This window comes from Phalacrocorax carbo, chromosome 3, assembly GCF_963921805.1.
Source record: "Phalacrocorax carbo chromosome 3, bPhaCar2.1, whole genome shotgun sequence".
NCBI classification, from domain to species: Eukaryota; Metazoa; Chordata; class Aves; order Suliformes; family Phalacrocoracidae; genus Phalacrocorax; species Phalacrocorax carbo.
This window is the reverse complement of record NC_087515.1, coordinates 61,890,829-61,908,405: the sequence shown is the minus strand read 5'-3', so window position 1 is coordinate 61,908,405 and position 17,577 is coordinate 61,890,829. Positions and strand designations below refer to the sequence as shown.

Genomic DNA, 17,577 nt, shown 5'->3' with positions numbered 1-17,577 from the left:
TTTAGGCAGGTTTATGCACACAGGTTTTTAATAAACATAAATACATGAGTTTGAATGTTATTTTTACCCTGGTTTCCTAAGGAAATGAGATTCTATGACTGCATAACAAATTGGTGTTTGCCACCCCCCCGATCCTTCACTTCCAACCTGGCTTACAGCTTCTGAAGCTGTTAGCTTTTCATCTGAAGTTGACAAAGGGGGAAGAAATCTCCATGGTGTTAAAATGCTGCAACTACAGTGAAAATTAGCAGCCGGAAAGAGCAGAGTGCGTCATGTTCATATTTTCACTGTGAGAAATATGGCAGTATGAACTTGGCAGTTACCTGTTCTGTATGACCTGTCAGTTGTCCTATAAGTACTTGTATAATATGGCAGAATAGACATAACAGGGCAGAATAATTAGCCCTCACATCAGCCACAATATGTGCTTTCTCCCAGCTGGTTAAACAGAGGAGAAAGAAGAGCTGAAAATATGAAAAGAATTTGATGGGATATAGGGAGAAATAGAGGAAATGAAGGCATTTGAGGTGATTGGAAACAAAGTGGGGTAGAGAGCAGTAAGAGATGAGCCTGCACACTTGCACACCTTGAGGCAACCTGATGCCATCAGTTCCATACACAAACCACAGCTTGATTTCACAACTTGACACCAGAGTCTTACACTGGTTCAACAGCTAACATGGACATACAGTATTCTGGTACTGACATAACAGAACGAGGTTTCGTTTTTACCTGGTCTGGGAATAAGCAACACCGGTTTAAATATGCTTTCTCCAGAATTGATCCAAAGAGGAAAGGGCTGTGCTACTTAGTTGAAAGGACTATGTTTAAGACAATAAAGCTGTGTGTATGTGTAAGTCCTTTAGACACCTAAATCAGCGTTAGAAGTCACTGTACATATTTAGGTTGCCTTTAGAGAACATTATTTTATACATTACAAAACTAAAGAATTCTATCTAAATTAGAGCACTAACGTTAATAAGCACAGGTTAATGCTAAGTATAAGCAAACACAAAAGCTTAGCAGCTGTTTTACTACGTCATCCTTTTGTATCCATCCCAGATCAGGGTACTGAAAAAGAAATGATAATAAATGGTATCATCATTAAACATAATTGAGTAAATATTTCAATAGCATTTCCCTGAATTTTTAGATTTCAAAGCTATTATAAATTAATTAAGTTTCACTAGTGCAGTCAGAAATCAGAACAGAGTCATCCTCATTCTGCACAAAATGAAATAAACTGTAGAGTGACAGTCAGCTGGGCTCTGTAGTATCAGCAAAGACTTATGAAGCATGTTTGCCCCTAAGCAGCACACAGACCATGTCTTGACATTTCTTGTCAAGAAACATGACCAAGGTTACAGTGAAAGTCTGTACTGAAGGTGGGAACAGAAACAAGACTTTGATTCATCCTTCTCCATCTGATACTATAAAGAGTAAAATATTGCATCAGTTCCACTGACTGTACATTAGAAAATTAGAGCAATAACAAAGAAAGAATAACCTTGTGGTTATGACACTGGACTTGAAATATTTTTGTCCAGTTCTTGGCTCTGCTACAACATCAAGCAAGTTATCAATTTTTTTCTGCTCAGTCGCTTATCCATAAAACAACAGAATTTCCTTTTTCTGTCTTGTTTGTTTGTGGCCCAATTGTTTTGGGAAACATTGTTTCTCGTTATATATTTGCACAAAACCTAGCACAGTGGGCCTTAGAAACAGATGTACTCTTGGGTGTCTACCCTAATGCAAACAATAATTATTTATAGTCCATTTTTACCTATATCGTATTTTAGAATGTGTTCAGGACATTCTGTAAACCTTCTCACATTGCAGGTCTATACCGAAGAGCTGATGTGGGAAAAGCATGCCAGCAAAGCATTGAGAACGGACTTAAAAAATACCTCCTACCTGCACAGGTGTCTCCAGAGTATAGATATGTTCCCCGCGCACGTTGTAGAACTTGACAAGTGCGCTTTTCAACAGGGAACCATTGCTGAGGTCAACTAGCTGGCTTTGCTTCTCCATGCCTGCTACTGCAAGTAGGTCTCCTTGTGTACACCACTGTACCACCACATCTGAAATCGCAAAGACAGTTTGCAATGATCACTGATTAGAATCAGTAGAAACAGCATTTCCAGATGCTGCAAAGTGGCCTGAACAGCTAAATCATTCTCTCAAAGGTTACTTAAGTACTTAGAAGCCTAAAGCCTTTCATCGAAATAGTAGCAAATATGCCCTCATATGCACTTCTGAGAATGACTCTTCATTTTGTAAATTGCAAAAAATGTCTAAAACCAAATTGTTTTTCTCTCTCTATGGTGACCCTAGAATATAATCAGTGGTTGCTCCTAAGTACCTAAGTACAAGAATTTATTAGAGATGTTAAAACTGATGTGGAAGACCCTATACACATCTTTGCGGTAAATAACCGGATTAAGTTAATACGCAGATAAATAACCTCACTGACTAGGAGAGCTGCAAAGAGTATTTTTCCGGAGAGGCCTACAGTGCAAAAAAGTAGCATATCTGGCAATGCCTCATGTTCACATTGGCTGTGAATATAACTTTTAGTACCGCTCAAACCAGAATTATATTTTAGTATAACACCAAACTAGAAAGACTTTTGGATTTTTATCCATAAATACAGATGGCCTCCATGACATAGATTTTCTTCTGACACGACTTCTGAAAGTCTATTCATCTGTCTAGCAGACTGCCAGAAGCACACAGGGATTGCTTAGTCTCTCATATACATGGATATGAATATACATATCAGTTACTTCTCCTACAGGCACCTCATGATGAGGAACGCCCACAACTTAATTTGGGGATGCTAATTTCAAACCCTTATATCCCCCAGCTTTTTATCACACTGCAACAAGAGCACTAAACCAGTATTTTGTGTTTCTGCTTGTGTTTCAGACAGATTTGCATGTGCAAGGAATACTGAGCTACTCTTTAAACCTTTTTACTCTAAACCAGAGGCGAAAGGCAGCTATTTTGTGCTGAGACAAAGTGAAGGTAAAGACAAAACTTTTGTGCTCTGGGATGCTCAATCTGCCAAGAACCTTTTGAAGACATTTGTGGGCGAGAAGCTGTCTTCAAATGAAGAAGCAGGAGAGAAATGAGAGTTGGCAGGAAGGATCTCAAAATTGTTTCAAGTTGTCAACTTGTCATTTTCAGGGACTTTTATGTGCAATTTAAAATGGTTTGTATTATTTCAACTTTCTGGTATTTCTCATGGGAATTATGCTTCTGTGTACATATCAGAGGCAAGACGCATCCTCAACATAATTTTTATCATATAATTTTTATTATATCTTTTTATTATAATAATATGACCCTCAGGGGTCGGTATTGGGACCGGCACTGTTTAACATCTTTGTTAGTGACATGGACAGTGGGACTGAGTGCACCCTTAGCAAGTCTGTCAACAACACCAAGCTGTGTGTTGTGGTCAGTGCACTGGAGGGAAGGGATGCTATCCAAAGGCACCTTGACAGGCTTGAGAGGTGAGCCCGTGTGAACCTCATGAAGTTCAACAAGGCTAAGTACAAGGTCCTGCACCTGGATCGGGGCAATCCCAAGCACAAGCAGAGACTGGGTGGAGAATGGATTGAGAGCAGCCCTGAGGAGAAGGACTTCGGGGTGTTAGTTGATGAGAACCTCAACATGACCTGGCAATGTGTGCTTGCAAGTCAGAAGGCCAACCATATCCTGGGCTGCATCGAAAGAAGCATGATCAGCAGGATGAGGGAGGTGATTCTCCCTCTCTACTCCACTCTTGTGAGACTCCACCTGGAGTACTGCAACCTGCTGGAGCGACTCCAGGAGGGCCACAAAGATGATCAGAGGGCTGGAGCACATCTCCTGTGAAGACAGACTGAGAGAGTTGGGGTTGTTCAGCCTGGAGAAGGCACCGGGGAGACCTTATTGCGGTCTTTCAGTACCTGAAGGGGGCCTACAAGAAAGATGAAGAGGGACTTTTTACAAGGGCATGTAGTGATAGAACAAGGGGTAATGGCTTTAGATTAACAGAGGGTAGAGTTAGATTAGATATAAGGAAGAAATTCTTCACTATGAGGATGGTGAGGCACTGGAACAGGTTGCCCAGAGAAGTTTTGGATGCCCCCTCCCTGGCAGTGTTCAAGGCCAGGTTGGATAGGGCTTTGAGTAACCTGCCCATGGCAGGGGGGTTGGAAATAGATGATCTTTAAGGTCCCTTCCAACGCAAACCATTCTACGATTTTATGAATTTTTCCACATCTAGGCACTGTATGCCTCTTTTTTCCTCTTAGTCCTCAGCCCTCTAAGTAATCTGCAATGGGATATATGCAGCCTTCTCAGAGAGTATAACAATAGGCAGGATAGAAATCAGTGAGACAGGCTGATCAACTCCACTTTTGGTATTTGGATTCACTACACAACTACCAAAGTGAAAAAACAGTCTCCTTTGGATACATCTTCAAGTAATACTTTCAGTCGATTCCCACACCAAGAGGAAGAAGAGTGATTACTGTGTCCAGCAGTTTTTTTCTCTCTCTCAAAACTCCTAGAATTAGGCTCCTGCAAAGGAAGTGAAAGGCTGGGTGTGGGCTGCCGTATCCGCCTGGGACAGCATGGCTCTGCAGCATGCTTGCACTGCCAACGGGGTCTTCAATGATTATCGAACCTTGATGTAAAATAGCTCAACTGATAACTAGGTCTCAGCACAAACACAGACACCAGAAATCAGACGGAGGTTTCATCTAGGGTAACGGTCTGTAAGTGAATCAGTGGCTCAGAGCCATCCCTCAAAACTACTTGCCAGTCACTACAGGCATGCATATATCAGCAAACCTTGAACAGACAGCAGTCTAAATGTGCTATAGCTCTGCAGGTAGCAGATGTGGCTAACTAGTACAACTAGTAGATGCAGTTCAGCAGTTCTGCAGCTAGCAGTGTACTGAGAATCACTGAGTTAAAAAGCATAAAAAAAAGAAAGGATGCAGCAACGGAACAGTTCAGGACCTCCACTAGAACTGATAAAACTTCCAGGAGTGTTCAAGCTGGATGAAAAGAAGAACTTGTATTCGGAAATCAAATTCTCATCCAACAGCAAATGTTTTTCTGCATCAAGTTAATATGAATACTCCCAGTAAAATGACAGCTATGCAAACCTAGTAGAACAGCAAAGATATATTGGTAATGCTTGAAATATTTTTATAGTTGCCTGCTTTAAAAATACATTGAGTAGCCTACAGCAGCCCATAAAGACAAGGGCATCTGCTGCAGAGACCACAACACAATACTTACAGATTTCAAACAGAAACACATGAATTGAGACTCACACACAATACTGAAGACCATACACTCTCAGCAGAATACCAAGTGGCTGGAGCGGATGGAGACCCTAGGCTGGGTGGTTTTGCACATTATTGCATGTGATAAAAACCAGTAAAATTACGGTCACTTGAAAAACATTTTGATACAAAGATATGGAAATGTGTACATCTGTATAAAATTATATGTAAAATACTTTCCACTGTACAATGCTTCAAAACAAGTGATATCCCAGTCACCTTTATCTGTCTCACTCCAGCAAGATGTTGTACATTCTTCGTCTACTGATGAAAACAATGTAGTCCCGTTTACAATTCATAAAAGTACTCCTACTCTGGCTTGCACATTAATATTTTGCTAGAGGAGGGTGACGTAATTATGGGATCCTTCTTCCATTAGTGAAAGTCAACAGGGAAAGAGAAACAGGAGAAACATCCTCAACAAGATAGAGCCCTGCAACTCTAAACAGGGGATTGCTTCTCCTACTGTTCCCAGCTGAAAGCTAGACTAGATGACAATTGAAGGCGACTCCCTACCCTAATTACTGTAATACTGTAGAGATTCTGGGCAGACCTGTTGGTGGATATAACGACAGCTTCTCTAAATTTGTTTCAGTTTCCCAGACTTCAGGCATCCTTTTGTCTGAAGAAGTTTTCTGGGTCATAGGGTTGCTTCATGATGCTACTTTTTGCCAGCAATGCGCTTCTTGTGTTGGCACAGATGGAAGCAGGAATGGAAAAGAAACCTGAAAGGTGGTTCTTTTACCTCCTAGGACTACCCTACATAGTGGACCACCCAAAAACTACTGGGCTGGTGTGTTAGCGCAACTTTTAACCAAAAATATCACACTGTTACAGAACAGCTAAGAGTCTGCTCCAACAGCTTAATTATTTTTTTTTAACCTAATATAAAACTAATTAACCTGTGGAGATGAAAAAGAATCAGTGGAACCTATATTTAAGTATGTGCTTATGTGCTGCAGTGAATTAAAATGTCTCTGCAGGCAAAGCACTGTAAATTGTACTGAGAGTGCTGGCAAGGAAGGGACTTTTCTGATAGGCAAGAACAGTAAAAATTTTGATGTGAATTAAAGATTTTACCTGGAACACTGACTGTACAAACATTCATGCACATCACTTAGCAAGATGTATAGTAATTAATCAGTGGAATTCTCTTTCTCTCGGAATAACTTGCCTCTTGATAATTAATAATTCTAACAAGTTTTCAAAATTTGTGGGAGTCAAAGCAGCATTGTGATTCATACCTGGTTACCAAAAGCATGGGATGAGACCTTGTGAATTAAAGATGAAAAGGAAGTGTTATGTAGCAGAAGCATTCACACAAAGCAGCATAAACCTATTAGCATGTTCAGCTGCAAAACTGCAAACAGATCAATTGCTCTACAGAACTGCCAGAAAAACACGATCTCAAAAACGTAAACGTTTTTTCAAACACAGAAACTCTATCAGCCAAGCACTGGTCTTCCACCAGCAGGTGTCACTGCTGGAAGTGGCAATAACGGTGGCTGAGTGCTTCTGGGTTAGGAGAGACAACGGCAAAAACATAACGTACACACACATCTTTAAATATACAAGAAAAACAGAGCATAGCAAAGGGGTTAAATGGCTTCCTTTCGTACCTTTCAACCCTGAGCGGATGATAGTAGGAGACAAGTCATCATAATTGTTCATTAAACTGATGTCTCCCGACGTGAAACTGACAGTAAGTAGTGGCTTGGTGTTCTGCACGGGGACTGGATAGGCAGCTGGTCCATCTGCAAAAAGAAGGCTCCGGAGTGAGCAAAAGGCAAGCAACCAGAAGTAAGTAATCCAGGCTGAAATACACTGTACGTCAGCCTACTGCCATCAGGAATGGTTCTAAGCCTCAAACTCAACCTGCTTATTGCTGCAATGTCTATGGGCAAAAGCAAAGCAGGTTTAGCTAGTTAGTCTGTCTGCTTTTGTGAAACCCCAATGTTCTTACTTTGTTAATTTTTACTGCAGTATATCCAAAGTGATTTATGCATATACTATTATGTATAACAGTGGTGGCTTTCAGTCATTCTCCATTGTCAACTCCTCAAAGTGTCCACAAATTGAAAACCAATGCTTTGGAAGGCTTCCTTGGGACCCAGGCTGAAAACCAGTGTAATAAACAATATAATCACATTGAAAGCTATTTGTCAGATACACTTTCTGCTTGGGCAAGTGCTGGGGACTCCTGAAGTCACATAGAGACATTATAAGAATTTCTAAGAGAACATACTGACCTTTCACAAATTACTGTACTCTAAATGTTAAGAGCTAGGCAGCAGCATGAAAAGTTACTTGCCATCCTGCATAACAGGATCCAATGCCCTCACAGGTAGATATGAGCCCAAATGGAACACTTGGCTTTAAAAACCATTTCTGCAAAGTCTGCTCCTCTGGGCTTGTTTTTAGTATTCACTGAAATTCCCTTGTTCAATTACTTAATGACCAATATCATCCGTAGCACTTGCTGTTTAACACTTTTTGCTTACATGTTCTGACAGGAGATGCTGCTGGCCCATGATAAGGTGCCTCTCAAGGCCCAGCCAGCATCTTTTCAGTCAACAAAAATGGCACGGACAGTTAAGAGTGGTACTGCTTCCTTGTAAAAAAGCTGATCAAAAAGCACTTCGGAGAAAGGTGTCTAGTAATTAGCATCTCTGTGTGTATATAATTTGATAAGAAAAACCCATCAAACTTCCAGTCCTTCCTACACATCTGTGTGAGTCGAAGGTTTGTCACCTTTGAGAAGTTTATGCTGCATCTGCTCTAAAGAAAACACATCATGTTTGGGTAATCATTAAAATAGGCTTGTAGGCTTGTAACAAGTCCACCCACCCCTGATTGACTCAGAAAAAGCTAGCACATTTGGATCATTTAAGTTCTCATCTGTGTACTCTGCATCTTCATCATCCTCCAACTGCAACCTCAGTATTTTAAAAAAGCAATGAAAAACCAATTTAATGTTGTTCCTTGTCTTGCTTTAGAAGCTTGCTAGGAAATGTGAAGTTTGTTTCTTTTCTTCTAAGGCAAGAAATCCCACCCAGTACAAAAAGTGAGGCATGAAAGCCAAAACAAAACTCAGTTTAAAAGATGCTAATATTTTACTAGATGATCACATTATCTTCTATCATTATTTTTTAAATACACAGGCTTACTATATTGACATATATACACATGTGATTCTGGAAAAGGTAGGTGTTTTGACTGAATCCAAATTAGAGCTAAAACTGCAAGAGTCCTCAATTCAGTGGTTCAGATCTGAGATGCAGATTCAGAATTATTGCTAGCTATTATGTATTTACATTTTTTCATTATACAATCACTGTTATGTTAGTCCTTAATTTAGTTCGAACTTTATACACTGGAATACAGAAACAGCTAACCTAGATCTTACAGACTAATCAACTGCATTAACAAAAAGAAGTATTAGCATTGCTTAAGAAAGAAGAATGGGGGTGAAAGGAGCAATGACCACATCCTACCCTGTACTATTCATGGATAACTAGGCCTCCTAAGTCTTTGCTATTGATGATTTCCAAAGAGTTTATAACCAAAACATTTCACCCAGTGAGTTATAGTTACACTTAAGGGGAGGGAAAGATTTCTTCCTGACCCTCAAACTAGCAATGTGCTCTGAAGCACGGGAATTAGTGTCTCCAGACAGCTTCAGTCGCCCTTCTTCTACCCTGTGTAATTGCAAGAAATGTTTTCATTTCCAATCCTTCTATGGCATTTATTGAGCTCTTTATGTCTGGACTATCAAGGATGAGACTATAATGATAAGCATTATCTCTGCTTCATAGGATTTCTTTAAAATTAAAGATGTAGTACTTTCCGCTATGTCTAGTACTGGTGTCTTTTCACACGAATCTGTATAACAATGCTTTAACTTTTGTGACTGCCCTCTGACCTACCTCCATATATATGTACCATTGCAATATCTCACATCTGCTTATCAGTGAAACCCGATATGCCCCTATCTAGTATTTTTCACTCACCCTCACTAAATACTTTGAGCTTTGTGCTGTTATCTCATTTGTGCAAACAGAGGCAGAGCAGCACAGATGAGGTACGATCTGCAGCAAGCCATGCAGTGTGGCTGGTGGCAGAGCTGGGGATGAACCCACTCCCCCGTACCAGCCCTCTTCTCCAGCTCCCACACTTACTTCCACAGGAATGAATCATCTTCTAGCCTCTACCAGCTTGAAAACATGGCCATCCTACTGTATCAGTACAGCTTGACTACTCCCTGGCATTTGAGATATCTTCATGAGCACTTGTAAACATCCAACAGAAGGACATGCACACAACACTACCTTGTGGTGGGGAATAGTCATCGGAGTCTGTGTCGCTCTCGCTGCTGTCCTCCACCAGGAAGCTGGGGTAGTTCCAGGACATGCTGAGGATGCCATCTGACTCATGAAGGAGCACATGGGCCAGCATTCGGCCATGGCAGTCCATGACAATAACTTGTCCATCAGCAGTGCCAAACAGCACCTGAAAATAACAGAACAGCCCTCAGACCCACCAAATGTCAGCCACTGGACCCTCCTTCAAACGCATTTTATAATTAACTAGCTATGCTGGAAATTAATTGAAAGCAAAGCAGACAGGGATGTGAAAACATGCCACAATAGGACACCAAAACCAAAGATGTACATAAAGAACGAAGCACCAGAGTCTAGAGGTAAGTTCCTAAAATCTCCGAGCAAGTCATGTTTCACGGTGTGGTGCATTTTCTTCACTTTAATATGAGCCATTACACTTTATTTGAGCTTAGCCATTACTACCACCAAGGTGAGCTAGCAGAAGGGCTACCACAGATTCTGCAGTATGCTTGGTTTATACAGAAACTTCTAAAATTGGTGGCAGAAACCAAGGTATTCATCATTCATAACAACATCAAAAGGCACAGATGACAAAAACATGGTCTTAGCAGAGATTTCGAAGAGTTTGTGAGAAACAAAAATCTGAATAGAGGAGGACAGGTTGTTCAGTTGACGAGCTGAGAGCAGGTGGGAGAATGTCTTCCAAAAACAGAGGCAAAAAGCAATATGACCAGTACACTGGAAGTAGATTATTATAGCCCAAGAGGAAGGCAATATGTTACACATTCAGGAAGAGATGAAGAAGAGCGCCTACCCACCATTTCAAATACAAAATAGATTATGCAGAGCTTTTTCTTGCCCTTAAACTACTCGTAGCCAATGCATACTGAATGAAGTCAGACTAACTGGAACCTACAATTTCTTTTTTATAAGCATTTTTCTGTCTTGAGGCTTTGAGCAAGTTAAAATCCCACATATTTGATGAATTTTAGAAAAATGTCAGGAAATAAGCATTAATAAATCCACAAAATGATAAATCATAGAATAAAATCAGAGAAAAATAGTATCATTAAGGTTGGAAAAGACCTCCAAGATCATCAAGTCCAACTGACAACTCAACACCACCATGCTTCCTAATCCATGCCCCAAAGTGGCATGTCTACACATTTTTTGAACACCTTCAGGGATGGTGACTCCACCACCTCTCCGGGCAGCCTGTTCCAATGCCTGACCACTCTTTCAGTAAAGGTATTTTTCCTAATATCCAATCTAAACCTCCCCTGATGCAGCTTGAGGCTACATCTTATCACTAGTCTTATGACTAGTAACCTGGGAGAAGAGACGAACACCCACCTCACTACAGCCTCCTTTCAGGTAGTTGTAGAGAGCGATAAGGTCTCCTCCCCTCAGCCTCCTCTTCTCCACACTAAACTACACCAGTTCCCTCAGCCGCTCCTCATAAGACTGGTGCTCCAGACCCTTCACCAGCTTCATTGCCCTTCTCTGGACATGCTCCAACAACTCAATGTCCTTCTGGTACTGTGGAGCCCCAAACTGAACACCGTATTTGAGGTGCGGCCTCACCAGTGCTGAGTACTGGGGCACGATCGCTTCCCTACTCCTGCTGGCCACGCTATTCCTGATACAAGCCAGGATGCTGTTGGCCTTCTTGGCCACCTGGGCACACTGCTGGCTCACATTCAGCCGGCTGCCAACCAGCACGCCCAGGTCCCTCTCCACTGGGCACCTTTCCAGCCACCCTTCCCCAAGCCTGTAGCATTGCATGGGGTTGTTGTTACCCAAGTGCAGGACGTGGCACTTGGCCTTGTTAAACATCATGCAATTGGCCTCGGCGCATCGATCCAGCCCGTCCAGATCCCGCTGTAGAGCCTTCCTGCTCTCGAGCATATCAACACTCGTCCAATTTGGTGTCAGCTGCACACTTAGTGAGGGTGCACTCAATCCCCTCGTCCAGATCATTGATAAAGATATTAAACAAGACTGGCCCCAAAACTGAGCCCTGGGGAACCCCACTTGTGAACGGCCACCAACTGGATTTAACTCCATTCACCACCACTTTTTAGGCCCGGCCATACAACCAGTTTATATCCAATGAAGAGTATGCCTGTACAAGCCATGAGCAGCCAGTTTCTCCACAAGAATGCTGTGAGAAACGGTGTCAAAGGCTTCACTAAAGTTTAGGTAGACAACATCCACAGCCTCTCCCTCATCCACTAGGCAGGTCACCTGGTCATAGAAGGAGATCAGTTTGGTCAGGCAGGATCTGCCTTTCATGAACCCATGATGGCTGGGCCTGATCCCCTGGTTGTCCTGCACATGCTTGGTGAGTGCTCTCAAGATGAGCCATTCCATAACCTTCCCCGGTACTGTGGTCAGGCTGACTGGCCTGTAGTTCCCTGGATCCTCCTTTGGCCCTTTTTGTAGATGGGCATCACATTGACAAGCCTCCAATCGTCTGGGACCTCCCCTGTTAACCAGGACTGCTGATGAATGATGGAGAGTGGCTTGGCAAGCTCCTCCGCCAGCTCCCTCAGCACTCTCGGGTGGATCCCATCCGGCCCCATAGACTTGTGAGTGTCCAGGTGGTGCAGCAGGTCATAAACTGCTTCCTCCTGGATTATGGGTGTTTTATTCTGCTCCCTGTCCCTGCCTTCCAACTCAGGGGGCTGAATACCCTGGGGGTAGCTGGTCTGACTATTAAGGTCTGAGGCAAAGAAGGCATTAAGTACCTAGCCTTCTCCTCATCCTCGGTGGCAATGATCCCTCCCACATCCAAGACAGGTTGAAGATTCTCCTTGGCTTTTTTTGTTGTTAATACATTTGTAAAAACATTTTTTGTTATCTCTCACAACAGTGGCCAGACTGAGTTCTCGCTGGACTTTTGCCTTTCTAATTTTCAACCTGCGTGACCTAACAAGATCCCTGTACTCTTCTGGAGTTGCCTGCTCCTTATTCCAAAAGTGGTAAACTCTCATTTTTTTCCTGAGTCCCAGCAAAAGCTCACTCTTCAGCCAGGCTGGTCGTCTTTCCCACCAGTTCATCTTACGGCAGACGGGTCAGCCTGCTCCTGTGCCCTTAAGACTTCCATCTTGAACAATGCCCAGCTTTCCTGGACCCCTCTGACCTTCAGGACTGTCTCCCAGGGGACACTCTCATTAGCTAAGGCTGCTGCTGCTATCACGTAATTCCATATGAGGCAACTATGTTTTAAAGCAAGTTTAAAGGCACTCATCATCTTGAAAACTAGCCAGCAGTAAAAATGAAGCTAAAAGGAAGGACAAATCTTATACTTCCCCTTCAAATCTGCCAGCTATTACTGGTGCGTGTAAATTTAAGATTCTAACAATTATATGCCCAGATCAAAAATTCATCTAGCCTTGCATCTTATCTCCAACAGTGGTCAAGTGTTTGGGGAAGAGTAAAAGTACAGGATGCACTAAACAGGCACCTCCCCTGCACACTCATGTAGCTTTCAGCAAAAAACACAGCCTCTTTGAGAACTGATAATTTCACTTGGTAACCTTTACCTCTTAACACTGAAAGAAATATAGAATAATTGTTGCCTACTTACATTCGCAACATTGGTCACAATTTTATAGACCTCTATTGTCTAATCCCTTCGCTGAAGAATTGTAGCCTACTTAGGATCTTCCTGTACAGCTGCTGTTCAAAGCCTCCAGTTGCCCTTGTTGACCTCTGCTGTCAGAGGTCTTACTTTCTATCTTCCTTCTGAGATGTCATGCCAGACTTACAGCATGCAAACTGTGTATTATATCAGACTTATGCAATAGTACTCACCTAGGAAGCAATTGTCATGGTTGCACTTTTGAAAGTTTCAGAAAGGGAGCATGGCTTCAAATGTCTCAGTTGAAAAACAAAAAAGGTACTAACATTTTTTCTATGATCAAGGTGATGATCAGGAAACACAGAAGACTGTAAACTAGAATAGCAGTTTAACAGAAGAACTCCAGTGAAGTCATTAACATTTTAAGAAAATCAATGGAGCTGTTTCACATTATCAGAAGCAATGAAAAAACAGTACCTGGCTGTCTTAACTGTAACCATTACATGTTACAAATATTTTTGTGTTAAATAGTTGCTGGGTTAAAACAGCAGCTATAGTTTGCTACAAGCCTCAGATTACTATTCTTAGATAAAAAAGCAAGGACCCGACCTTTGCTCATCTCACACTCCCTTCCCTTGTAGTCCTTTATTCTACTATTCTTCCACTTGTATCATCCCATCTCCTTTCACACTGTTCATTATTTCAATTGTTTTTACACGCAGAGTCCGTGCACAGCCACTTTCACTATCTGCTTTCAGAACATAACCACTGTCTTTCAGCTCTCTACAGAACAACTTCTACAAAGCTGAAATCCTACCAGTTGTCATTGTTAGCTTCTCACACCACTTTCAGCCTGCTCTATAGATTAGTTTTTTACCAGTCTCCTAGGAGTTTTATAACTGCAAAATACCCAGACAGAGGAGGTGAAACTCTCTGTTGTTTCTGAAAACAGCAGTATAAGAGTTCTGCCTCCTAAAAGCCAGTAGAAACACTTTATAACTGGGTAGGAACAAAATGTTGGGATTCATCATCCAGAGTTCAGTTTCATCTCAGTCTAAAACTAATTCTTTCAAGTAGCACTGCCCCCAATTCATTTAAAATTACAAAGTCCTACAGTAATTTCCAGTTCAGATCAGAACAGCTGCATGTGGGCATCTTAATTCTTGCACTGGAACCTGAGAGTGCTCTTTAGCAACCCAGAAATGTCAGAGGGCACTCTTCATCTCTTTAGCCAGGCTATAGGTTTCAAGGAGCAGCTCTAAGTTTCGGGGTTATTGTAGCAATACAACCTTTAAGATGAAAGCATTTATCAGGCTGATAGTCCCTCTGGCTGAACTCCTGCTGAAGCTGTAAAAATGTCTAATGGTGTTATCATCCGTAACATTACTCAAGTTATAAATGCCACACTCAAGCTACTTATGTCAGATGAATAAAATTCTCTTGACCTTCAGAAAAAAGGTTGAGCCACAGGATACTCCTTCTGAAGGATCCAATGGAGAAATTAAAAGGCTGTACTGTAGCTGCCTAAACTCATATTTTTCAGGTATTTGCAGATCTAGGACGTCTGTGGGAATGTTGGAAAAAGGTAGAAACAAGTTATTGTGGTTTGTTAACCCTTGAATACAAAAGCTAAATGATAATAATAGTAATTAAAAAAAATCCCAAGTACTTATATCGAAGTGGTTCTTTGACTCCTTGTTCTACTCTTCTTTTCTTATCTCTTTCCCTTTCATACTGTTCATTATTTCAACTGTTTTTACATACATTACCACTTGCAGAATTGTATTTGTAGAGTTATACACAATCTGATAATAAAAAACCTAAAATCACGCAATACATTCAAAGTATGAGTCAGTTACACAACGTAAGTGCATTATTTCTTTACAAAACGTATCAAACATAATAAAACCTGCACTACAGTGAAGCTGTAGCTGATTAAAGGTCATACAAACGCAGAGCAGTCTCCAGTGGAGCCCTGATGCTGTATGCTTTGAAGGGAAAATGCTGATAAACAGCATCGGGATAATTCACACACAGTTTTCTAAGCGTACCAAGAGCTGAAAGTTGGGTTCAGCCCTGAAACCCAAGCTTGGGGTGACTGTTACTTATTATAACAAATCCAAATACCTGAAAAACACCCTTCTCTGAAATGTGCTGACCTTTTAGCCTCTGTGGTAACTTGTGATGAGTTTCACAAGGTAGTTTTGGTAAATAAAAAGGTTTTTCATCACTTTTTAAACTATTATCCATGAAATTCAAGACTGCAGTCCCTTTAAATGCCCCAGATTTCAGAAAGCCTTCAATTTTGTCTGAAATGTGCCAATTCCTAAAAGACATGTGGTAATCAAAAGATGGGGTATTTTGCTCTGAAGTTAATTTTTTCACAAAGAAATGAACACTAGAACAGCCAAGAACCTAAAAAATTCAGCCCAAGAGGAACGACTTGAACTTGTTCAGTGATTTCACTACATGTGGATCTGTTGTGCTGAACTGTTGCTATTACTGTAAGATCTGTTGTGATGCCATTATGTGTCTGGACCAGATACAGTACTAGCAGAAAATGGTTCGGCAGCATTGAGATCAACAGAGCTAAAACGGAGTAGCCACAGACCTGGCACACTGAAGGTCCAGCTCAGGAGGCCCACTACTACACAAAAGAACTGTAATTCTTTAACAGTGATGTTATTTTTGCACAAAATATATTTTGTTGCTATTTAATTTGGTTTATTGTATGCAAATTGAGCTCACAAACAGTAAGAATTTTCAAGCTTTATGTTAATTTGAATACACTAGCCCAGTAGGAAAGGGGGAGATCCCACCATCTCACCACATCTCATAAGCAGTAGCTGAGAAAAGTCTATAAATCATAATGATTTCATGAAGTCAATGAAACTGTGCTGACTTAGACCTGCAGGGAACCTACCTACTGCCCATTCTTACTTCCTAGCCTGTCCTCATTGTCCAAGAAGCTTTCCAGAACTACAGTCACTTTGACTTCTATAATAACCAAGGATAATCCAATCCCAGCAATAATATATTCAGTGACTTGATGTCTATATGATGGGCAACAGAAAGGATTATTCCCAGACTGAGGTTTTCATTGTACAAACTGAATAGTCAACACTGTTGCAAATAGATATTGGTAAAATAAGACATTTCCTTCATGACATTTAGTAGAAACCTGAAGGCTTCTAATGTTGCCGATTAAGCAAAACTCCCAGGAAATCTCATTAATACATTTTTGGAACACGCGCTGTCATTCTGTATCAGAGCAATGGCTGAGCCTTTGACTGAAGCTCAAGTTGAAGTATTAGAAGCTGGACTTAACTTTAGCTACTACAAGCTACTGGAGATTGCTTCAGGATAGCACTGTTAAAGTGAGAGATTCCAGTATTGTGATGCCAGGAGGTTGGAAAAGGAATGTCTGCTTTACTCCTGTTGGCCCAGGATTTTTAAAAGAACCCCTTTGACTTGCTACAAAGAATGTACATCTGATGGCTGAGGGAAGCAGAACAACTCACAGACTCAGCTAATTAAAACAGCATCGAAAATTAATCTAGTAGACTCCATCCTAGTATAATTTGATTATTTAAAAACCAAAATTTTCACAGAAACACAGAACCTGTGTTGCTGGACTATTCAAGGTGCGTTAACAGATGGCATTTAAATTCCTGAATACACTGAAATGTTCTGAAAATTAATGTCATCTGTCATGAAATATCAGGTGGCCTCATCTTCCCTAAGCTGTGTCCCTCAGGGGTCCATACTGAAACCGGTACTATTTAATATCTTCATCAATGACATCGACAGCGGGATGGTGTCAGGCCTCAGCAAGTTTGCAGGTGTCACCAAGCTGAGTGGTGCAGTTGACACACCAGCATGGGATATCATCCAGGGAGACCTGGACAAGCTGGAGAGGTGGGCCTGTGAGAACCTCATGAGGAAAAACAAGGCCAAGTGCAAGGTCCTGCACCTGGGTCGGAGTAACCCCCAATATCAATACAGGCTGGGGGAGGAAGAGATTGAGAGCAGCCCTGCGGAGGACTTGGGGGTTCTGATGGACGAAAAGCTGGACATGAGCCAGCAGTGTGCGCTCGCAGCCCAGAAGGCCAACCATATCCTGGGCTGCATCAAAAGAAGCGTAGCCAGCAGGTCAAGGGAGGTGATTCTGCCCCTCTACTCTGCACTGGTGAGACCCCACCTGGAGTGCTGCATCCAGCTCTGGAGCCCTCAGCACAAGAAGGACATGGACCTGTTGGAGCAGGTCCAGAGGAGGGCCGCAAAAATGATCAGAGGTCTGAAG

At 41.7% G+C, this 17,577-nt stretch overlaps 1 protein-coding gene across 4 annotated transcripts in view; it reads right to left on the bottom strand.

Moving 5' to 3' along the window:
• Window positions 1-17,577, bottom strand: part of TULP4 (TUB like protein 4) — a 172,164-nt gene that overhangs the window by 35,433 nt on the left and 119,154 nt on the right. For all 4 annotated transcript variants that reach the window (XM_064447095.1, XM_064447098.1, XM_064447096.1 and 1 more), the window contains 3 exons: window positions 9,677-9,857; window positions 6,968-7,102; window positions 1,915-2,081 (listed from right to left, as the gene is read on the bottom strand). In XM_064447095.1, coding sequence (XP_064303165.1) covers window positions 1,915-2,081; window positions 6,968-7,102; window positions 9,677-9,857 — 483 coding nt within the window. The remainder of the gene's footprint in view (window positions 1-1,914; window positions 2,082-6,967; window positions 7,103-9,676; window positions 9,858-17,577) is intronic.